Below are 25,783 nucleotides of genomic sequence, written 5' to 3'. Positions count from 1 at the left end.
CCTGGTCTAGTGCTGAGAGTGAAGGAGCAAGGAAAACACTGGTGATAGATGCAAAGAATAGACATAAGTGGCATTAGTCTATGTACAGAAGACCGAAGAAAAGTAGTTGATTGTTATTTGTTTATATACATATTTAGGAACCTAGAAGTTAATTTAAAATACACTATACAAAAATTAGGCAATTTCGTATAGCTGAGTTAAATATAAGTTATTAATCTCCGAATTGTGAAATGTTGGTATATTTATGTCTTCTCCAAGTATTTTGATAGAACCTTTGTCACAGTAAGTTGTAACTGAAAATAAGGACACGAAATGCTTACTCTATTTACATGAAATGTAGCTAAAGGGAAAGATATGCCATTTATTTATTAATCACATAATGGGTATAAGTTATGTTTTATTAAAAATAATAAAATTTTGTTAGATTACATTTCATTAAATTTGTTATTTACTTAGATCAGAAATGAGTAAGAAAAATGCCATTCCCTTAGTAAAAAACTAATTTTTGAACGTTCATAATTTATGATTGTAACATTTTGGCGTGCTTCATGTTAATTTAAAATGTCTAACGATAAGTTTTACAGCCCACAAGAAAACATTAGCGTATTAATGGGTGTTTCGGTGGCTCTATGTAGTTAAATAATTATTATGGTAGTCTTTTTTGCTATCCGTTATTAACAACCAAATGTATCCAAAATTGTCTTAAAACTTTTCTAAACATTATTTCAAATACTTGGATAAATATTAAATATTGTCCAGGAAGTATGTATTGTAAGTTTCCAGACATAGAGTATAGAAGATCATAGACCCTTATTATTGAATTTTGTAATAACACCAAATATAGTAGATGAGGACGGCATGTGAGACAGTAACGCAATAAAACAAGAAGGATTGGTTAATGTACACCACGAAACGTGACAGGATTGCGACTTTCTCTTTGTCTGAAACACTTTACGGAATGAGAATTCTCAAGATTGCGCTTTAAGCGACAGTTACATTGGTTATACCGACTCACTAACTTGACAATACCAACATTTTTACACTTAAGCACTTTCAAAAATGTGTTTATTACTTACTTTTTTATAACAACTGTACTGTTACCCTTACATATCCTGAATGAACTTTGTTACGTTTATTTAATTTTAATAACAAAAATAATGTTGTTAAAATAGATGTGGATATGTTTGCTTTAGTTATTATTGATTAAACTGAGATAGACAGGGGTCCAAATGGGTAAAAACCAAAAATGTAGGGGATAAGTGCAACTGTGTAAATTTGTGTCCTTAAAGGAATATTACTAATAATACAAGAGGATAAACTGGAAGGAATTTAAGGATTTCTTGATATGTTGTAATAAACTGCAACCTACTCGCTGTTTACGAGACAAACGACTGAGACCTTTTTAATTTCACTGATGATCACAATGAACCTATAAAACAAGGATAAAGAAAAACAGAAATTTTTGTGCCAGGACGTGTATAAGTAAGTAAAAATAAGAAGTGTTATACAAGACTCTAGTAATCGGTATATTTACCAAATGATTCCTGTTAAATTGTTTTGAATTTGCAATGAAGTTATGCATAATCTTATATACAACATACATTTTCAATGTTTTTTTAAATACTCCTCTAATATTTTTTTTTGATGGGATTTAAAAAATTTTCCCCAGTTGCTTTGGAAAATATTTTTGTTAAATATATAATTTTAATATACGAGTAATTAAATGATTTTGTGTGATTTTTGTAATATTTACCTACGTTTTTGTACTCTTACTGCCTAACATTTTTTATCCAAAGCTCAGTTATTATAGCCGTGTATATGTTGTATATAAGTTAGTATATTTTTTCTACGTGTTCAAAGAATGCCATAGGTCAGATCATTTGTCTCCTCCTGTTTCCAGCAGCGGCGATGGAGAAATGAATGAATGATTTATATTGGATTGTATATGTTTGATGTATACAATGACAACGACATAAATCGTTATTTATCATCAGCTGTTCGAATAATGTGTGACAGGAGTCAACATGTACCATTATACCACTTAGAGCCGCTACTGACATCTGTCGCTTAATTGGTGTAAATGCAGAATTGGCTCTTCAAGTTAATCAGAGATAGCTTTAGTTCAGGAAAACGTTATTAATAGTACTATTGCATTATCTAAGAGATTTGACTCAGTAGAAAGAATAAGTATTTTACAAAACGGATGCTTGGGGCAAGCACACTAGTTGTATATGTATATTTGAATGGACAGTAAAGCACAAGTACTGGGGAGTAATTCTTGACAACATAGTTACATGGTTGAGTTCATCAACACAAATTGTACAAAACTAACAGCATTTCGAAAAATGAAGACTTGCACTTATTTGAAATCATGTTTTGATAGCAATGTTATAGCACTCATTCAAATTGTTAAATACGGATTGACTAACCCGAGTGCTGCTTGGATATAATCCCTTAATTCTGTACTAAAAAGCCATCATTAGAGCTGCTTTGGAATGTTTATCGGTGCGATTCAGGTGGTGAATATGATATATATGATTTAAACTTCAAAACTTACTTATCCTTATTTACCTTAACGAAATCAAACATTACATTCTTACATGTAACACGTGACTTCCAGAAGAAATTGCGTTGGATTCGGAATGCAGTCACCTAAGTTACTTAACTTGCCAAAATACAATAGCTTTATTGTAAAAAAATCGCTGTAAAGACAAAGTATTGTGCAAACACAGGATGTCTAGAAACGATCCAATGGAATTGCTGAACACTATATGTGCGGTAACTGTTAAAGTATGATCGGATCAGGTAGCAGATAATGCAAAATCAAATCATATTGTGACTCTGACCTGAATGCAAAGGTGGTTGCATAGGCAATAATGTTATACTGCAGAAATGGTTGGGAATCTGAAACACAGGGTAGGTTTTGGGGGAGGGTGGAGATATGTTAGGGTAATGTCTCAGTCCAGTCTGGTTTGTTTTACAGTCGAGATGTAATATTAACAATTATTCCGGTCCGGGATCGTTTGTTTATGCATTGGAGATTTATCTCTATATGATAATTTTATTAGCTACGTTTTGAAAAAATTTTTATATAGCTATATTTTGATATGTCAACGTTTCCTTATTTGAGTGTTTCTTCAAGTGATATTGCACGAAAATATTTAATTTTTGCAAATAAACTGCTTCCCTTGCACGGTTCTTACTGGATAAGCTTGTAGTGTTTATTCAAACTGATTTTAATGTAAATTACTAGCTATAAAACAAAACTACAATCCTGGAAACTTTTTTTGAAGATAAATCTTTTACATATATTGTAATTTTACAAAGTATACTTTTGAATTGAAAGTTTATTAGCTAAGAAAATCAACTTTGTTGGTTTCTATAAGGTAAAACAACATAGCTCGTTAATAGTTATAGTTTTGATCAAAGTTAGAATTTTTAGTGTTTCATTAATTCTGCAAATAGTGTAATTAATAAATAGTTGATTTCAGTAGTATTATTAATACGTAACCATATAAAAAGTAATACTTAAATCAAAACGACCATCAGGAATAATTTTTTTTACGGTTTGTTCAGGTAGAACACCCGGATAAATCCTTGCGTTGTCAAACAGTTTTCGATAAAGAAACTCTCATTTCCAAGAGTACTCTTCCATTTCAATTACTGTTAAAATGATTTTGTACTCACATAAACAAGGTGGCCGTTTAAAACCAAGAAATTATCGCGTCTAAAAACAAAGTTTGCGGCCCAAAAACTTATTCATATACGGTATTACGATTTGGAACGTAGATTGACCAAAACTATTATTAGTAAATTGAGGCAGATTGAAAAGTTTGTGTCTTTGTGTGTTTATATGTATGCCTGCATATGTTCGTTTTTAACCTCTTCTCTAAATCTGTAAGCAGTGTATGGCTCCAACTTATAGTACTATGTAAGACGGATGCGACGGTTGCAACTAGCACATTTTAAAAACGCTTACACTTGAAGTATTATAAATATATACTAAATGAAATTAATTTTCATTTATTAGCAAGGAATGTGTGGCTCTAAGTTATATTTAGATTAACTGAAGCGGTTTAGACATAATAATCACAGTCTCTATCATTTTACAAGTGGTTTAGATGAAGGTCTGTGTGCTTGCCATCGTTGAAGGGCGTTCCTTAAATTATCCGAAACAGATGACCATGAGCTAGAAGTGGAGTCTGATTACTCAAGTTTCTACTATCGACTAGAGCGCATCTATGATACCATCAACCTTAACTGCCTTGTATGGGAGACTATTTAGTCCCTAATGACTACAGCTAACACAGTCCATAAAGGATAACCTGCAAAACAGGCTTTTGCAGGTTATTTATACTATGAATATACATATTATTATACATTATTAATAATATTGAAAAATCACATAGGTAAAATTTACAGCATTTAAAGCATTTACAGAAAAATTTAGACGTTAATATTTGGCCACAACACCAAATCCACTGTTCTAAACTAGTGGATCAGTGTTCTCAGTATTCTCATAGTGGTTATGAGAATCAAGAGCAAAGTCGAGCGTGGCTTCTGCTTGGATGGATGACCGCTGAGCCATTCTGACCTTGCAAGCAGCCCGCCATCCCGGCCATTTCCGAAGGGGTTCGAAACCCACCTTCGATCCGTTGGTGCACAGGTTTTGTCAGAGATGGCTTCTTAGCTCTAACCTCACCAAAGGAAATAGCACATTTTATCTTAACCTTTTTTACCTTTAACTCCCTGTGGAATTCAAAAGATAATATAGACCACAGTTTTTACTTTTCGGAAAAGTAAAAAAAGTGTCTGAGTGACATTTCGATCCAGGTGCAACACACAATCTCAGCTAGGTGAGGCTACTGTGATCAAGGCGAAAATTGCACACTTACAATACTTTTGAACCGTTAATATCTATTGGTATCTCCCAACGTAGTAAAAACGTTCGAGGATAAATAAGATTTTATACCGGACAATTATTGCCAATCGTTTCCAGTGAAACAAGAAAACAGTAAACATTAACGTTTTCGAGATCTGCAATCTGATCTCTTCTCTTCAGGTAAAGAACTAACTCCTAATACATAAGTTAATCAAACTAGATGGTTAAAAATAAACAAGAATCTATTTTACTAAATGCGTTTGTGGCGCGCGCATAAGTCAGGAATCACAACCTACATGTTTGAGAGTTTTGATCAACTTCACTACCGACACCTAATAGACATGACCATCTTAATACGAAAACTTATAGCAAAACAGCTAAATCCAATTAACTTAAGACTACGAGAATAACAGGTCACAATAACGTCCTTCACAATTCGTCTACTAACCACCTACGACTGACCCAGAAGGTACTAAGCCCATATGGTAATACGTGGACGGCTGGCTAAAACAAGATAGTGTCAGGCGGAAATACAAAGGGGAAGGGGAACAGGGAATGGGCCCTTTTCGTTAATTATTGGTGTCATTGCGCAGATTGAACTACATCTTAAAACCATATTGTGACTCCGCATTGGTTTTATTAATTACAAATAAATCCCGATCGCGATATTGAAATACTTATTCAGGTATTCCTCTTTAGTTCATATTTTTAGAATTGTGGCAACCAAAGACTGGGCCTAATCTCGACTGATCGGATTTGAACTGATTGCGTTTGGCGTCTGCCAATTTAATGTATGTATTGCCTCAATTAAATTTCCTTTGTGAAGAAATGTGGTTCCCGATGACTATTATGTGTTATTTTTGTGTGGCATTCATCCCAATTCAATAATAATGGATGTAATAACTTCGACCAACCAATGGTTGTGTATAAAATTTTTTACCTTTTTTACTAGTAGAAACCCTATGTCATCACCTTCCATTTACTCGTGCACTTTTCTTTTGTAGTTCTTTTAATCCCTTTACGTTACATAATTTGGGGGGGGGGTGGGGGGGGGGGGGGGTGGGGGGGGGGGGGGGTGGGGGGGGGGGGGGGTGGGGGGGGGGGGGGGTGGGGGGGGGGGGGGGTGGGGGGGGATATTGTCAACGTTATACAACTTCAAAAATGTTTTATTAAAACATGTGGTTATAAGATCAGATACTGAGTTAATAAAATGCATAGGTATAAAATTATGTGCTCTTATTTATGTATACTGATATTTCATTTTCCATATCGACCGCATTAATTCTTTTAATACAGAACAGACCCAGGAAAAAAACGTCTCAATCGGTATAATAAGGATGATTGATCTCCGGATAGCCTTTTATTACTAAATATATATCTGAAATAGATGTCCTCAGTATTTTGGAAACACTCTTCCATACTAATGTCCGAATTACATACCACTGATAAACATACTAAAGGGATGAGAGGAATACACAATAGATCTCGCGCTGACACATATGTTTATTGTTGGTATACAAGAGTAGGTAAAGCAGATATCCATACTTTAAACACAAGTCTAATTGTGTCTTTGTGTTTATTGACGTGTGTGTTACTCACGTAGAACCTACTGCACCTACTGGACTGAAATTTTACACGGAAATAAGAATTTAATGTTCTACGTAAATATTGTTGTAGACAGTAAAATAATACGTTTAATTAATAGAACCACTATGTAACAACCACTCTTATTTAATCTATTCTGCAAACTATGTTGACTGCAAAAGTGTTAGTTAAATTATACAGTGTTTTGTCAGTAATGTAGTTTCAGATATCAAACATAATGTTACTATATAATTTGCGCTATAAATGTTAACTATTATAATACGCATCTCAGTTGTTTCATGGTTGAATTATGCTTTATTTTCTTGATCGAGGAAACAAAGCAAAATCGTTGATGCTACATAAAAATGTTCAAACCTTGGTGAATAACAATAACTATAAATATATATTTTTAACAATATTTTTTTGATTGTGGAAAGAAGACAAACCTACATTGGTGTAGGAAATATAATTCACTCGGCCTATAAAACCCATATACATATGTACAGCCTACGAGAATGCACGACAGTCCCGAAGGTAACTGCTAATAACCAATTAAGTCCAGGAGCACATATAAATATTCATAGTGTTTTTATTGCGATTTATTAACTTAACAATCCATTCTCTAGAGGGATTTCCCTGCGGACCTGGAAAAACATAAATGTCTATCCGGAGGTCAGTGTGTACCGAACGACCACTGGTGCGACCACTTTCCTGACTGCCCGGACTTCTCAGACGAGCTCAACTGTGGTAAGTGTGCACAAAATATCCACTGGTACGACCACTGTCCTCACTAACCTGGCTTCCCCGACGAGATCAACTGTGGTAAGTGTGTACCAAATATCCACTGGTACGACCACTTTCCTCACTAACCTGGCTTCCCCGACGAGATCAACTGTGGTAAGTGTGTACCGAAATATCCACTGGTACGACCACTTTCCTCACTAACCTGGACTTCTCAGACGAGATCAACTGTGGTAAGTGTGTACCAAAATATCCACTGGTACGACCACTTTCCTCACTAACCTGGCTTCCCCGACGAGATCAACTGTGGTAAGTGTGTACCAAATATCCACTGGTAGGACCACTTTCCTCACTAACCTGGCTTCCCCGACGAGATCAACTGTGGTAAGTGTGTACCAAATATCCACTGGTACGACCACTTTCCTCACTAACCTGACTTCCAGACGAGATCAACTGTGGTAAGTGTGTACCAAATATCCACTGGTACGACCACTTTCCTCACTAACCTGGCTTCCCCGACGAGATCAACTGTGGTAAGTGTGTACCAAATATCCACTGGTACGACCACGTTTCCTCACTAACCTGGCTTCCCCGACGAGATCAACTGTGGTAAGTGTGTACCAAATATCCACTGGTACGACCACTTTCCTCACTAACCTGGCTTCCCCGACGAGCTCAACTGTGGTAAGTGTGTACTAACTATTCACTAGTACGACTACTTTCCTTCCTAACCTGACTTCTCAGACGAGCTCAACTGTGGTAAGTGTGTACCAACTATTTTCACTAGTACGACTACTTTCTTTCCTAACCTGACTTCTCAGACGAGCTCAACTGTGGTAAGTGTTGTACCAAATAACACTTCTCTGAATTACCTGACTTCTCAGACGATTTTAACTTTGAAAAGTTTATACCTCTAGTGTAACCACTTCCTTGTTTGTTAATATTACTTCATAGATGTTCACTATGTACCAATCATAGGGATTTTCACTATGAAAAAAAAGACTCTGATTATTCACTGATATGGTTTGAGTAAAATAGAATCTATTGAAATAATAATATCTGGAACTTAAGCGTTGTTGTTATGATTATATTATAACGTTAAAACTATGATCAAAGATATTTTATTGTGGTAAAGAGGTGTTTTTAGGTTGGGATGGTTATAGGACCGTTAAAACTTTGCATCATTGATTCACATCTTATTAGGAATCCTGTTCTGTTTGTATATCAAACCATTCTCATCTCAGTAATTCGAGACCACTGTGTACTTAGCCAAGACTCTATGGCTAAAATGCATGCAAAACATTATTTGAACAATTCGAAATAAATCAATCCAATATTGAAATCTAGTGTTTCTAAAGTTAGTATATACGCAACATTTTATAACTCACACACTTTGAAAGTATAACAGGATTTCCGACATTTACCGTCGTTATAGGTTATAAATGGTATAACACAGCGTTTCCAGCTTTGGATCTATTCTACTTGTCAGTTGGAGTAGGTACATAAAAAAATAGCGAGCTGAAAGAAGCAAAGAATGTATAGAAAAGGGTTTAAGAATACAAAAAGCTGCTTGGAGTCCAGCCAAGGTTTTTTCACTGCACAAGGATGCAAGTTCTGAGCTCATATCTTCAAAACTACGGGTTATACCTTTCATACCCTATAATGATGGCAAATGTCCGAAATCCTGTTATCCTTTCAAACCTTCCATCGTCAATAATAAAACCTACATACATTAACGCATATATTCTTGTATTTCCTATATTTTCTACCTTGGTTCGTGTAATAAGAATACAATAACTCTATAGACATAAATACTGTGGAATAAGATGAAACTCCTTTCAAATGACTATATTAAAATGTAAATGATTATTTTATAAGTTCAATTTTTTAACATGTCTTAAAAATGTGTATTCATAAAATATTCATGAAATAAAAGATTGTGTGATTCTAATACAGAAGTCTATTGTAGTATATATGTTCACAGAAAATGCACCCTGCAGGAAGAATCAGTTCCTCTGCGATTCGGGTCAGTGTGTGAACGAATCCCTACACTGCTTCGTTCCCGGTCATCCGAGAGCTGGGTGCGCTGACTCGTCTAACTTGCTGCACTGTCGTAAGTACAACTTAGACATATTATATACAATATTTTATATATACATATATATGAGATTATGTGAAAGAAGCTTTTTAACCCTAAAACATTTAACGTTTTGACTTGTACTCCCTAAAACATTTAACGTTTTTTGACTTGTAACTTGCTATATGAAAACTTTAGACTGGTACAATTGCAAGGTATGTGAATAAATTAAAATTAAATATATTTCTTTAATCATGAAAACAGTATTTATAACCAAACTACAAACGTAGAATATGAAAAGAACGTTTTTACTTCCTGTTAATAGCAGACAATATAAAAATTTAACAACATTTGTAAATAAATTAACATGTTAATCCATTTAATGATGAAAAAATTAAATAAGTTAGTGATAAGCTACCTGTAAACTGATGATAAAAAATATATGGAATTATTGAAAAGAATGGATGAAACGAAAATTAAGATAGATCTGTAGAAAATGTTGTTATTGTTGAAGATTTACCTCTACACGTGGTGTTTTCCAAAAATACATTTTAACAAACTCCAACACTTTAACAAACGAATATATGTTATGTCAATGTACAAATACACATCTGCAACGATACCTTCAATTAAAAATTTATAAGTACGAAAGAATTCAAGTGACCTGAGAAACGCAAACTTCTTCTATGTATTTTACTATAAAAGCAGATTAAACATTAACGATTTTACTACCAAACTATTCAATAAAGTACCTCATACAGAGCAAACCTATCACCACAATACAGGTTCTGGATGGACATTAAAGAGTTGTAAGCAACTAGTTTTAAGTTTAGATAAACATGAAGTTTTTAATTTGCTGAATCACATATCTATTTTCCATAGAAAATTAAAGATGAAAAAGCTTGAGTGAATATCAAAAGTAAAGTTGAATTCTGCTTTATTTACTCGATCAGAGGTTCTTTTGTAACCCAAAAACACTTGTAGATAGAACAAAAAATATAAAAATGTGTAAATGAGGAAATTTTCAGGATTGGGGTATCTAATGTCATTTGAAGATATATCATTATTTTTGAACATAGGTATAATTCTTAGTAAATATAAAAAAAGCCTACAAATATAGTAAAGTTGTTGTGAAAAATTGAGAATTTTTGATTTAAGTACTAACGTTTGATAATTTCATCAGAGTTAGATATTAATTTATTGTATGTGAAACAAAAGATAAATCTCATTTTTCAAACGCTGAATGAAATAAATTAGTGTTTTCACAAATTATTCTGACTCCTCAATAAAAATTCGCATGCTAACGATGTTTGATACATTTTTGTAAATCAGCTGATTTAAATGATTTCTATTACGCATGTATGAATATGCAACAACATGAGGTTCGTAAACCAATTTTTCTATTTCTGTAACGAAGAAACTTCCCTATTTTTTGGGATTTGTGTGGATTCTGAAAGTACTTTTGATAAACTTTGTAATTTAAAAATAATCTTTAAAATTCAGAAAACAACTAATATCCAGAAAGATTATTCCCTATGGCTTTATTCTTTATTTGGTATTGAATTTAAAGAATAAATTCAATACCAAAATGTTACAAAAATGTTGAATATTGCTTAATTTTCCACATAAAATTTGATTAAGGTGCTCAAAATTTGTTAACGAATTTTATAGCTAAAAATATAATTTTAAGAACACAGACCCGCCAAATTTGACTGAAAGAAGAAATTTTATACAGAAATATATTTGTAAAATTTAGCGAAATTGCAGGATTTGATAATGAATGCAGATTAAAAGTTAGAGATCATTGTATTTATCTGGAAAATTTAGAGTAGCAGTTCTTCTATCTTTCACTTAAATTTAAATTTCCTAACAATATTTCCGATTTTTTTCAAAATATTGCAAATTAAAACACTTATACAACAAAGAATGAGCAAAACATTATGGAAATGCTGATCTAATTAGAACCGATACGAGTAAGGTGGTAAACCTACGACATTTTTAAATGTTCGTTTAGAGATGTAATTCATATTTATAGCTTCATCTGCCGAAAAATCAGCGAGAAATTTTTAATGCAGTGATTTTAAACATAATAATAATAGTATAAGAAATGGTACATTTTTGAATCGAATACCACATCGAATGATACAAACTTTTAAGATTTTACTAAGAAAAGATATATTTCCTTATGAAATAGTAAATTATATGTTAAAATTATATCAGCATTTATATTGAAAAACTTGATCTTACTGAAGTGCAGTTTCAGACCTATCTCAAAAATGATAGTATACGACTGTTTAATTACAACCTGGAGAAATTTGATCCAAATATGAATCTCTTTTTGTTAGAGATAAAAAATTCATTTTGTGGCAGTGTAGAAAAAATCATATAAACTTATTAGATAAAATTTCATTGAGTTTTATATAAGCGATTATCCCATAGATCACGAATGTTTCAATACTGAAATTAAGAATTTAATTGGTAATATCAAGACAAATTTAATAGAGAAATTTTAGAAGGACTTTGAGGATTGAGATTAAAAAACATTCAGTTAAACGGTAAACGGAATAAAGTGTTGTATATAACCATAACATTAGAACCTCAAATAAAATGATTATTTCAAGATAGTAAAGAATTTAGAAAACTTTATTTTGTTACAAGCTAAAGACATGAACTTTGTACGATAACGATAAAAAATTAGCATTGCGTTTTAAGAATGATACAAGAATTTTATTAAACAATAAGAACGATTCTGTACGATCTGGTTATAAAAATAAGGTACAATCTGGTATTTTAGAATAATTGAAATTTTTTGGTTCATTCGAATCATATTTTATATGATTGTTTCAAATATTTTATCTATACATGAATAATAATTAAATACACTGTTACAATTTATGAAAACTCTAAAAGTATATATTAAATAATTGTTGAAACCGAAATGGGTTATATAGAACTGTTGCAAAATGTTAAAAATGTAAAACAAATAAAAGTAAATTTATAAATAATCCGAATGAATACACTGTAATTAGTAAAACGATTAAAAAAAATAAGAATACACGTAGATTGAAGCTACAGAAATGCATGAACCGGTAAGAAATTATTTTAGAAAATTAAAAATTATAACTCTAGGTGTTTGTGGAAGGAGATTTGGTCATAATGACCTAAATATGTTTGGTCAAGAGTAATAAAGAGAAAAAAACGAAAAAGATATCTCAAAATAGTTTGAAAAAAAAATTAATTACACAAATCCTGTAACTTGTAGTACAAAAGATTATAATAATAATAATCAATGCCTATAAATTTTTATGAATGTGAACTGAAAATTATTAAATTAAAATAAATTATTTGTTAGTGCCGATGCCGAGCGGTCTCAGACGTTGGACTCTGAGTCTGAGTTAGAGATAGCGCTGGTTTGAATCCTGTCTATGACTTTTGCACTTTTTATCAGTACCATCGACCTTGTGTTGTATCGACTCTCCCCCTTATTCTGTTTGATAAGATCCTCACACAGGCCATTGGCCCATGAGGACGAGCAGAATAAGGCTTAAAAGGGGATCGCTTCTCCTTACAATAAAAAAGTTAAACATACAAAAGTACTTTAAATAAATAAGAAATATTGTTTAAAAAAAGTCTTATTTAAATAGAAATTCAAGATATTTCGGAATTTATTTATAGTAAGAGTACGTAAGATAGTTGTAAAAAATGTGTTTAGTTTGTTAAAGATAACATGTGAAGGAATGTTTTGATAATATGCAAATAATTCAAGTCTTTAATAAACCAGTTCATTGTAAATTTGGAAGAGATGTTCCATGGTTTTTGTCATTTAGAATCCGTTTCTGGTTAGTTTATTTTAAGTCTTAGGATACTTCCACATACGGTTATTTTTAACTAAAATTAGTGCTTGATTTCTGTTCATAACAATCTTTATTAAGAAGATGTGGTTTCATTAAATTAATTTCTAATGGTTTTATCATTATAGTTTGTATTTCATTTTTAATTTTTAAACGTTTAAATCAGTTCTGTAAAATCTTTTTACTAATTTTAAGTTTATACTCACCATATTTTCAATTTAAGGTTCTAATTTTAGCCTCTTTCTATTCGATGTTAAAAATAGAAAATAATCAAAAATCACCTGAATAACAAAAATTATTATGTTTAAAAAATTTACTATATATATCGCCCTTTTTATTTATATATTTACATGCTAATTTACCATCATCGTTGACATCAAATCTAACTGTGTGCATCGTATTTGTATATTCTAAAATTTAACAAATATCTTTAGCTTAAACTAATTTCTTTTCATTATTTATTTAAAAATATTTTTGTTTATTGAATTTGAAATTATTATTGAATAGACCTACAACTGATTTCATTTAAATATAACACATTTAACAAATAATTTAAAAAAGGACCAGACTTTAAAGAAAGTTTCGAAAAATATTGTTAAAAATTTTAACCAATCAATAATGTTGTCAATGCTTCGGAAGATAAAGTTCCTTTAAGCGAATGTTAACCAAAATTCTTTAATAATTTTAAATGATTTTATTTTATAAAATGAATATGTTATTAAAGATATCTTTCAAATTTATAGACATAAAATTGATCCTGCATTTATCTTTGTGAATGTTGTTCCGAAGTTATCAAACAAGTTATAATAAATCATTTGAGTATGTTTTATGTTTCTTAGAGTATACAATTTTGAAGATTATATTAAACATTATTACCATCAAGCAACGTTTAGATTGTTATCAAATGATGCTAGTTTAGGCGAAAGAGTTATTGCACTTTCAATAGTTGGAGCAACGTTTTAAAAGAGAAAATTGTGAATCAGAATTGAAGAAAGTTTGAAATCCTAGCTGAACGAATAGAAACAAATTTCCCAGCGTAACTTTTAGCAAAAATGTTCAATAAAACATTAAAATTTTTATTTTAAGCAACAATTAATTATGTAAATTCAATCTAGATCAATTAAAAAGGGTAAATATAAGATATTTGTAACAAAATTGTAACACAAAAAATTTAAAACACAAGGAAAACTATCTAGAAATTAAAACTGAATTGTCTTATAATCAGTTGAATTAATTTTAAAATTGTAGTTTATTGAAAGATTTAGGGGAAGATTTTCAAATTGTAAAACATTTTATACCTTACGTTAGGAAATTTAATAAGGAAATACTTAGGTAAGTAGATAAAATAAATGATCCCTTTAGTTAGAAATATTTTATATTGATAATTACAAAATTATAATATCTCACTGGATCTAGATTAGATGAACAACGTAATTATATGTTGTTAGATAAAAACATAAACATGTAAATTAAGGCATTAAATACAATAATAATAAAACAAATAAAATAATAATAAATATTTTGGAGGAGTTTTCATGCATGAAAATTGACTTGAAAAGGTTAAAAAAATTAATATGGAATTGTAAATTTAGATTTAATTTTAGGAAGAGAAATTCTTTGGGTATGTTATTATTCTCAAATTCAAGACTATAAATATCCTCTATTTTGAAGAATCATAAAAGAAATATATTTGTATTTATACTATTTAGCTGTTTTTGCTTTAAAAAAATACAGATATTAAGATGTTATTACCCAATAAATATGGATTCACAACATATTTTAAATTATTTAGCATAAAAATCAAAACAGCAAATTTAAAAAAAATGTAGACTTAGATAATAAGAAAAACGAATTTAATAATGACTGATGAAATCAATAAAGAATTCCCAAACTGTATTCAACTATTTAATATATTTCAAGATCACTTTTATAAAACCTTTAAAGGTAATGTTAGGAAACTAGATAGAATAGATATTTTATTATCTTCACTTGTTTACAACTTTAATAATTTTAAAGATGTAAAATTTCATGAAATGATTGAAAAATTGACAAAATTCTATCATACTTTTAATACGTTTAAATCTTACGGAATTTTCAGATAGTAGAGTTAGTTTTTGATTGCTTAAATAAGATATATAAAAATAAATACCAGAAATGAATAAAAACACGATTGTCAATGAATAAGGAACAAAACTAAATACATAAATTTAAAGTTTTATTATATAAATGACGCTCATATATTGTGTAAAGTGTATATAAATGCAACGAATTATATAAAATATGATGTAAACATTACTGGAAAATTTTCTGACAAATATATAGGTGCTAGGCGAAGATTTAGTTGAGACGACCATACACAAACACTTTTCCCGCACGCTCCCTGTGAGGCGCATTGGGATCTGTAAGATTTATGTATTGAAATGTTGACTTGAATAAAGAGTTTTGAACTTGAACTTGAACGTGAACAAACCATCCTACATACCACACCGTATCTATAGCGTAAAAAACCTACAAAACGGTCCCAACCAATCACAGCTTTAAATTATACAATACAAACGCTATATTTAATATTTGTAACTTTTTGTTTAAAAATAAAGTGACAAACTTAGTAATACTAAGTGAATCTCATATAAAAAATATAGGTGATATTTTTTAAATATTTCAAAGTATTAACCTTGTACTATTTCGTAATGTGTTTTCAAAGTATAGAAAACTTAAGAAGCCAAGTGACGATTATATATTTATATATGATATAATTGTAAATATTATATAAAAAATATATACCATTATTTTCTTAATGAAAAAGTATGAGAATTTTCGGTTAATCAAAAGTTTAATACGTTTATGTAGTTTAACGTTTTGCATGTTACTTTTCATGCTTTTGTGCATGAAATTAAAATTATATCCACTGTATATTTTAGTTTGTTTACTTTTGAAAAAACTAACGCCAGAAATGTTTTTCGAGTTTATTATAACGTTCTTTATAATATACGTTTTTTTCAATTGTTGTTTTTAATAATACCTATGATTGTATTAGTTCTGTTAAACAAGATATAACTATCTCATGCAATGGTATAAATGTATATGGCACGGCTAAATAAGTTGTATGAGAGGTCAGGTAGTAAATGTTTACACGAAACGGTAACACTCAAAGTAACGTGGCGCATCTAGCTTTGGATCCGAGAACTAAGTGTAATAATCCCCAGCAAACATTGTATGTTTGATTATTTTATCTCATTTGAAAGTATAATAGAATCAAAGATAATATTTTCTCTACAAGTATCAAATTATAGGTTAGAGTTATTACTTTTAGGATAAATCAAAAAAGCAAAGTTTTAGTCTTGACCATGGTTTTACATTACACGGATACATTTCTGCGTGAAATATTAACGTAGTGAAAAACTAGAAGAGCCATTTCTTTGGAGATAATGTCAGAAAAATTTATTTTGTTTTTCATCTGAATCATACAAAATTTGGAGGGCACTTAACGCATGAGTCAAGTATTTTAAACAATATCTACTGTATGGACACATAAACACTCTTTACTCACATTCAGCAAAATAGATAACTTGCAGGAACATGTGTTCCAGATGACTGGGAATGTGCTGAAGGCCAGTTCAAGTGCAGGAACGGACCCTGTCTGAACATCTCACTCCTATGTGACGGTCACATCGACTGCCAAGGGTCCTGGGAAGATGAGGATAAACTGCTGTATGTCCTGAAATATATGTATATTATTTATATATATATATATAAAGTTAATTTAATAATGTATTCTTTTGTCTATCTTCACCAATAAACATTATCATAATTATTATAAAAGAGGAAAAAGAATTGCAAATTCGCAAATCAATATATTTTCCTGAAATTCTAAGCTGTGAGACAGAGGGAGGTGGGTGAGAGAGAGAGGGAGAGAGAGAGAGAGAGAGGAGAGAGAGAGAGAGAGAGAGAGAGAGAGAGAGAGAGAGAGAGAGAGAGAGAGAGAGAGAATTGAAGCAAAACAAACTGTATTCTCACATTTCATTATGAGCTAAAAACTAGGTCATTCTAAATAATTATAAGTTGCAAGCTTTTGTTATGAGTTACAAAGTTGTCACTCGTGTTATAACTGCAAACTAGGTTATTGTCTGTCGTTATAAGTTTAAAGACTGTCTGTAACATAATGGAATACTAGTATTTGGGTAAACCGATAGATAAGTTTGAAAATTTTTAGCACAATTGATAATGTTAAAAAATCTAATTTTTCAGTTCAATATTTCTAAAGTGCCGAGGATTATACCTGTCATTCTTGCTTGCTTGAGATACATTAGTCTTGTAGTCGAGGGCCAATTTGCATAGTATAAGCAGAAAACCTAGTTTTTCGTGTAATCTGCAGAGAACAGATTTCCTTAGAACTAAATCGATTATAAGGTAGGTTTTTTAAATTGCACATTTTACACTTGAAATATTTTAAACCGATCATCGTACGTGCAGATCAAAGCTATTATAACACCATAATACAAAAATGTGAGGACCAAATATTTAATTAAAAATGAAGAAAAAATATTCTTTCTTTCATTGTCTTCTTGATTTCTGTTACTGCCTCCATATAAATGGCAATAACACAGGGTAGCGGGTACGGAGAATACCGCTGAGCGATCCTGTCCTTGAAAGTAGCTCCCTCCCCTGCCATTAAAATCAAATCAAATCACTTTATTCCACTTACTTAGTATATACGAGAAAACAAAGCTTATTCGTATGAAAAATTCCCAGCAAGACTACAGGTCAGAGTGCTGGGAAGAGTTCTTTCTTAAATTTACATACCATTACCTAAAAGCTATATAAATGTATAACAGAATAAAAAAAAATTCTTTAAAAGTATAACCAAAAATACTACAGCATTTGAAAAGAAAGGATTACAACTAATACAAACAACTTGTATAACAAACAAACAAATACATACATTGGTGGTTGTTCAGAAGTCACTTTGAAGCCGTTGATCCCGAGGTTGTGTTAGAGAGAGCTTCTTAGCCCTAACTTCACATGGTAAAATAATACATTACTTTAATTTACTTTTACTTTACTGGTGACTGTTCCAGCTTTCTCCTGCTCTCTGATGTCCCCCCACTGCGACTGCCGGGATGTCCACATCAACTGTACAGGAAGAGGGCTGACACATGTACCGGTAGACGCTGAGAAAGAGATAACTTGGTTGTGAGTAGTTTCTTGTATAATATACGTAGTTACAGTAAGTTATGTTCAAATAACATGAAAGTCATGCATTACTTATGTTAATAAAAAAATTATATCCAATCATCTATAATATCACATTATAATGTATAAACCTGACTGTAGTATTCCACATTTAAAAAGATTAAGATACAAAAGCAATTTAAAAATTCCAAAGCAAAATTAAGATATACATAATAACCCCTTCTATTTCCCAAACAAGTTATAGATACGAAAACATTTTTGTAATTGGGGTTTTTTTTCAGAATTCACGTTGAGATTACTTAAAGTGTATTGTAGAAGATATGTTTCTTAAAATTTCCTTAAATGAAGTTGTGGAATTTGTAATCATTATACTAATTTATTACTTTTTGATTTTAAAGTACATATAACTCGTGAGTGCTTCACACTTTCAGTCCAATTTCGGCATTTACTCGATTAGAAGAAGTTTTATTCGAATGTGAAATGATTTTTGTTTACAGGTTATGAGTGAAAGACAATATAATTTAAATTTTATAATTCTAGCTCAGGCTCACTAACAAGTTGCGGAAATGCTAAATGCTAACTGCTACCTTGTCCTTGATTTTTTCGCTTATCTTATCCATATTTAATAGTATATACACTTAGATTAAAACTTGATCTGGTTTTGAGCATGTTTTGTCAACATTATTTACTATTACGTTCATAAATCATTTATATTCAATCGTGAATTTGTAACAGCTAGAATTACCTAAATATGGTTAGTAATGAATTTGACACTTTTAACTGTATAAATTTAATATCTCCACTTTTCAGTTACCTTGGAAGCAACAACCTAAGTGAGACGATGAACAACCAAACATTCATTCATCTCGACAGGCTCATTTATCTGTAAGTAGGTTTTTAATTCTGCTGTTTAAATACATGTATAGTAAAACATTCTTATGCTTCCCTATAATGATAAATAGTTCAAGTAAAAATTTGTTAATTACAACTGAACTGTGATAAAATATACATAACCAAGCGATTAGAGCAACAAATCGATAGTCTAAATAAGATTTGCACCACCAGGTTTACAAGCTGTTTTAAATTAACAAATGAATATTTGTTTTAATGTATTATGGCTGTAGGTTTAATTTATGCGTTCAGTGAAAATGTTTAGTTTTACTATCTTTTAATAGTTTTTATTTTAAATAAATAATTTTTAGTTATTAGATGTTTTAAAAATTTCCTATTTTTCCTTAAGAAGGATTTTATTATAATAATTCCTCATTCAACGCAAATACACACTATTTCACTGAATAACTCTGTAATCATAACAAACCCTAGAGAATGATACTAATTGATTCATTTACAATTGTATTAATCTTCATTATCGTTATTGTTGCATTAAATTAAACTAACTGTAACTTTAATATTCGAGAAAACAATGAATCACGGCTGCTTGACTAAATATAAAACTGTACATTGAGGAAATGAACCGTTTTAATGTATAATAATTAACCGCAGTGATTTATAAATTAGGGCGTGACGTGGGTTTAATTTTTACAGTTGAATGTGTAATATTTTTATGATGCAGTATTTAAGGGAAATCCATACATCTATTTATTTCCATCCATTTAATTCATACAATAAAAGAAATAAATTGAAATATTTCTGATACTCGATTTAAAGAAATTATTACGGACTAAAAATATTTAAAATGTGTATCGAAACCTGTACATATTTTAAAATATTTTTTAGGAGATACGATTTAATTCTTTTAAATAAATAGCCCTATCTTGGAGTAATAAATGTTTTCCTAAAATTAAGCGTTTTTGTCATAACCTTTCTACTTTTGACCAATATAAGAAACATTTCACGTCTTTGGTTCGAGCATTATATCCAAAACGAAAGATGCCTGCTGATTATTTGAAGCCTAATATCTTACGTTTCGTAAAAGAACTATTTAAAATATTTTTTAGTTTCGAATACAAAAGTCTAATTGGTTGAGTTTTAGCGAAGACTATCACTTGTGGGCTGAAAAAATGCATTACTGTCTGTATGTAAGTCTACCTGTAATTCTGTCCGCATGTTAATATTAATATTTTATCACTCATATTAAATCCAATACAATGAACATAAATGTAGGTGTATCATAAGGTAAGTTATGCCGAAATAGGTTGTATAGACTTAAAATTTTGTAAGAAACTCCATTTCTACAAGAATGAATTCTATGATGCGTGATTTCGAGTCAATTTCTCTTTTGTTAAATTGTTTGATATACGATCTGTCCAAAGGATGTCTCAAAATTAGTTTAGGCTACAGATTAAATTTTGTACATAAATTTTAATAATCCGTGAAGTACCATCAGATAAAACATCGAGACCGAATAAATGCGTAAAAGCTTTTTCAGAGTACTTGTACATAAAGTAACATCAAACAAGCATAGAGTGAGGTTAAAAAGAACAGCGCAAACAGATAAATGGAAATATAATCTGATCAGTATTTGCAATTGCACGTCTCAAATGTCTCTGCACAATGCGTAATATGAAACAATTTCATGTGATATCGTATCTTTAATCGATTTAGGGAGTATGCGATACTGATTTCGTATTAATTCCTCTCAAAAGTATTTATGTTTAATACTTAAAAAAGTTTTAAAATTATTTTCCTCTCCTCGGTACAAACACTCTTTTAATTTACTTATCACTGTTATTATAAAATAAAGGCCACAGACAAAATTAAATGTTTTCAAATTGACTCGGATTGCAATACGCACACGTCAAACCTAATATTTGTAGTTTTTAACAATTTACGAGAAATCTGTTTCTGGAAAATAAAGAGAGAGATTGAGATAAAGAAAGAGAAGAAAATAGACACAGAAAGACAAGATTGAAGCGGTAGTGAGTACAGTATGATAAAATCTTATTTTATGTTTAAATACTTTTTTAAAATGTTTTAATAGAACTTTTATTGAACACAGTAAAAGTTTGGAATCCACGCTGTAAATATCGCGGGTTTCTTATAAAAAACTATTATAAAAATAAATATTTTTTACAAAACTTGCAATATGTATTAATATAAAAAATATGTTGAAAGCCTGCGCTGTATTATTGATTGGTATCTTATAATTTTCTCGAATGATATTAGAGTTTTCTTTCTACTGGTAAAATTTCTAATTTTTTCATCAAAAGGTTTAAAAAAGTTATACATGAACAATTTTTTTCTTTTCACACAGTTAAATTTTGTAATTTTAGGATCTAATTAAAATTTGCTTTAGATCAACTTACGAACTAGCATGATAAGAAATTTACTTTGCAATGTTGTCTGAACAGGCCATTCTTAGAATTGTGCATAGACGTAACTAAAAAATATGTATGTTTTAGAGATCTGAGCAACAACAGCATTGTTTACCTTCTTCCTGGAATGTTCGCCACTCTCTGGCAACTGTCAGTGCTGGACCTCCACAACAACCAACTCACTCGCCTGGCTAACGGCTCCTTCACCGGTCTGGCGTCTGTCAAAGGCCTGTAAGATTCCTTATTAGCAACATGGTTTATAAATGTTACTCGTTATTGTTATTAGTTGATTGTGCTACTTCTTTTTATAAATTGTTCTGTAAAGTTTACTGATCCTTCTAATGACTGTCACTTTTATGAATAATATGGAAATGTGTAATTAATTTACTTTAAGAATCCATAACCAAATTCGTGATTAATATTTTTTTCACGTGTCCTTTTACCTCCTCCATATGAACTGCCAGTTTGATATATTTCACTAAATAATGTGCAAAAAACACGTCTGACTAAATAAAAAACGTGGTAATTATAAAATAACAAACACAATGATCACAATACCTCTTTTTGTTATTCCTTAGACTAAAATAATCATCTAACAACTCACGAATATATGGATTGTAATATTTTTTAACCTTTATTGACATAATAAATCAATATAAAATTTACATTTTATAGAGCGACGCTTATGGTAATTCTTTACATCGTTAGAAACATTGTCATTTCTACTATGTACTATTTGGTTAGGCTCCAATAGGGTTGTCATATATTATACAGATTCCAAAAATTCACCAGGTATCCTTGGGAGGAATATTATTTCCTAGCCGCCTTACTGATATATAGAAGCAAGGTTTATGTAATTAAAACTTTACAAGGCATTCTGGTCTGAATGAAAAGACATCTCTAAACATCCTATAGGTAAGAATCAATGCAGAGAATATAACTGATGTTCTGAATAAGTATTCTGTGATTGGAATATTTTCAGACATACTGATCACAATATGTGAACCTCCTTAGTAATCTGTTGGATATTTTAGACATTTGTAGTGGACTTGTTACTAAATTGATCAGACTGTTAAAAATTTACCATATTCCATCAAAATGTAGAGGGAATTCTAGAAACAAACAACGTCTAACTGAAAAAATTATAACAATTTCCTGGGGTTGGGGTGTTTCCGCCACAAAAAATTTCTGAAACAATAAATTTCAATTTATATTTCGCACTTGCTGAGAGGAGCCATATTCAGCAATCAGACCAATGATAACCCTAAATAACATTTTTCCTATAGTTTATTCACTATTAAAATAAATAAAACTTTCATTTTAAGCCTAATAAATCAAGGATGTTACAAAATTCTTTGTTACAAATATGCTAAAAATGGTCTTGTTCTATCGAGACAAACTTTTATTAAATTTATTTTTTGAAAAATTCACATTAAAGAGATCACTAAAAATAATAGTGTCTAGACTATCGAATGTTTAGGTCATGGTTTGTTGGTTGAATGCACGGTGGGTAATAATCGTCGTTAATTCAATTTCTGACACTATTTTATCAGTTTCATTAAAGATAACTTCATATTTTGTTACAGACACTTACAAGGCAATAAGATAGAGGTATTGGAGACAATGGCATTCTACGGGCTTGACATCGCTGAAGACGTTGTAAGTCTCTTTAAAATAAGCTCTTTATCATCAATATATTACCTTCCATTTAATTCATTGTAACATTCTATTATGTCTTGTTTCTCAAGAAGAGATTCCTAGAACTTAATATAAAGTGTGTCTAAGGTTACGTCTCTGATACATACATAATGGCTTAAGGACTTAGGAAAATAGATCAGCGTTGCAAGAATGTTTTGGAGGACTATCACAGTAAATTATTCAAACAAGTAAAAATATAAATAAGGTAAATTTAAGGCTTTTGTTTTCCTCATATTCCCCTATATGGAAGTTATCCATAGAATGTCTTCGATTCGGCTTTGGCGACATCTTCTTACAAGGAATATAGGATTTTTATAGAATTACATTTTAAGGAAAGTAACTTTAGTAAACTAAAGATGGTTGTTGAAAATGAAATTAAAGTTTACTTTAAATAAATATTACATTTTATGTAAAAATTTTTGTATATACATATATATATACAATGAAATGAAGGTGAACTGGGGCTAAATTCAACATTCAAATAGAATCAACGCCTCTATCTACTATAGCTACTTTATGTGTACAAAACTGTTGCTCCATCATGCTTAGAGATCGTGTCTGAAACATCGTAGTGTACTCAATTAATTGTGCACCTGATGAGACAATGAGAATAACACTTCACATATTTATAGAAGTTCGTTTTGCGTGTCTTCGTCTTCAACTTTCTTTGGATCCCTTTAGGCGAATATGACTCCAGATTCCAGGAGTCAAGGCTGAAACAGCGTCGGATACCAGATGATGCAATAAAATATAGGTACACTCGGGATCTTAGTTCAACTGTTAACTCACCTTCTATAAAACAGATGAATATTCTAGTAGTTATGTGCTTCCAAGCACATATTCAGGCATACATTTATTTGACAAAAAATATCATTGAAGTAACATCTATAAAATTTTAGTAGACAAAATGAAGTGTATTTATCAAAAATTTAATTGTTAATTTTACATCGTGCATTATAATGAAATCAGATTAAAAAAGTTTATAGAAAGGTGTATACATCCCTAAGAAAGCACATCACGAATGCTGGGATATTTTATTTATAAGTCCGTGATACGGTTCACTATATGAACAAAACTGTGTCCCAGAAGCTTATATTCTGATAAACCTAAACGAGATCAGAAAATAGGAACCTACAAATCTTAGTTTATTACGTAACATCCAAATGTTATGTAAGTTAGTTAGGTTTAAATACAAGGTCCTTGACCTATTCTTCCAAATGATAAATAAAAGCAAGAATTAATAAATATATCCATTTCTAATGAGAAGTAACCTTATTTAAGTCTAGTAAACTAGGAATCCAAAACATGCTCACCGAAATAGACATTACTATTGTAATAAATTGTTTTTGTGTATAAGAAGGCCATTGCGATTTTTTCCCTTAGGGCAAGAAGTTGTGGAAACCCCTCACTTAGTTCTAAATTGTAACCTTTGAGTTTGTTCCCAGATTGATAGGATTTTTCAGGACGTGCGAGGTTGCACCTAGAAGTCACCTTCTGTCGAGACCCCGTAACAAGGGGTTACGTGCAATATGTTTTAGTCATGGAACTTAGAATAACTGAATGTTAACTTGAAAAGCGGTATTTTAAAACAGCATATAAAACATGGACTATGTTTAAGTACGTACATTAAATACACCTCATACTTCATTAGCATTTACATGTTAGGTTAAATGTGTTTTATAAATTGAAACATGTATCTTGTTCCATAAATCATGTAAAAACAAAAACATGATCAAATGACTTCCATGGGAGTGTTCAACATTTCATTGTTAGAAACGAAGCTGACAGGAGAGTTAAATCAATCCATGTAACGTCGCCATTTACAGTTCAGTCATCTGGAAATAGTTCTTGGAGCTTTTCCAACAGAGTAAGTGACACGTGACATGTCCCTGTCAAATGTAAAACATTATTTGAAATAGGATGAATACGATGTCGTGTCTGTGAATCCCATTCATCGATAAATTGTCATTTAAGTGCTGTAAAGGTCGTATTTCAACGTCCGTCGTCCGTATTGCCACCATACCATATCAAACATATTTAAAATGAATAATACTTACTCTAAATGTGTTGTTTCTGTTTTGTGGACACATGGAAAACGTAGATAGCCCTAATAAGGATTCATTTCAATCATCCATCGTCAGTCAGTAAGGAACGAGGCATTGGAACAGATTATAAATAAAATACGAATAATTTTTAAGTAAGAGTTTTATTATTAATAAAAGTTTGTTTTTGTAATTTACAGTGTATCTTGTATGTTTGTTTCAGAGACTTGAGTGAACAAAGTATTAGAATTATTGAACCTGGAGCATTTGTGGGTCTCAGAAGCTTAAATGGGCTGTAAGTGATGTATTTAATTATAACTTAAGTATGTAGGAACTCGGTTGGGGAGTTCCTAGCCCTAAACTCTATTTTATTAATCATTTGTATTCTTTTATTATTTAATGTAAAAATTAGTTCTTACTCAGCTTAACTTTCATACAAC

At 30.8% G+C, this 25,783-nt stretch overlaps 1 protein-coding gene and 1 long non-coding RNA gene across 2 annotated transcripts; both read left to right on the top strand.

The window, feature by feature from the left end:
- Positions 1-7,125: 7,125 nt before the first annotated feature.
- Positions 7,126-16,856, top strand: LOC124367159. Its single transcript, XR_006922876.1, has 3 exons — positions 7,126-7,213; positions 9,192-9,320; positions 16,726-16,856. It is a non-coding gene; the product is annotated as an uncharacterized LOC124367159 (long non-coding RNA).
- Positions 16,857-18,220: 1,364 nt separating this feature from the next.
- LOC124368300 (G-protein coupled receptor GRL101-like) lies at positions 18,221-25,578 on the top strand. Its single transcript, XM_046825572.1, has 5 exons — positions 18,221-18,328; positions 19,139-19,213; positions 21,691-21,834; positions 23,190-23,262; positions 25,567-25,578. The coding sequence occupies exons 1-5, from the start codon at positions 18,231-18,233 to the stop codon at positions 25,576-25,578; spliced, it is 402 nt and encodes a 133-aa protein (XP_046681528.1). The 5' UTR covers positions 18,221-18,230.
- The last annotated feature ends 205 nt before the right edge of the window (positions 25,579-25,783 follow it).

Source organism: Homalodisca vitripennis, chromosome 8 (genome assembly GCF_021130785.1).
Source record: "Homalodisca vitripennis isolate AUS2020 chromosome 8, UT_GWSS_2.1, whole genome shotgun sequence".
Classification (NCBI taxonomy): domain Eukaryota; kingdom Metazoa; phylum Arthropoda; class Insecta; order Hemiptera; family Cicadellidae; genus Homalodisca; species Homalodisca vitripennis.
This window is presented reverse-complemented; position numbering and strand designations above follow the sequence as displayed.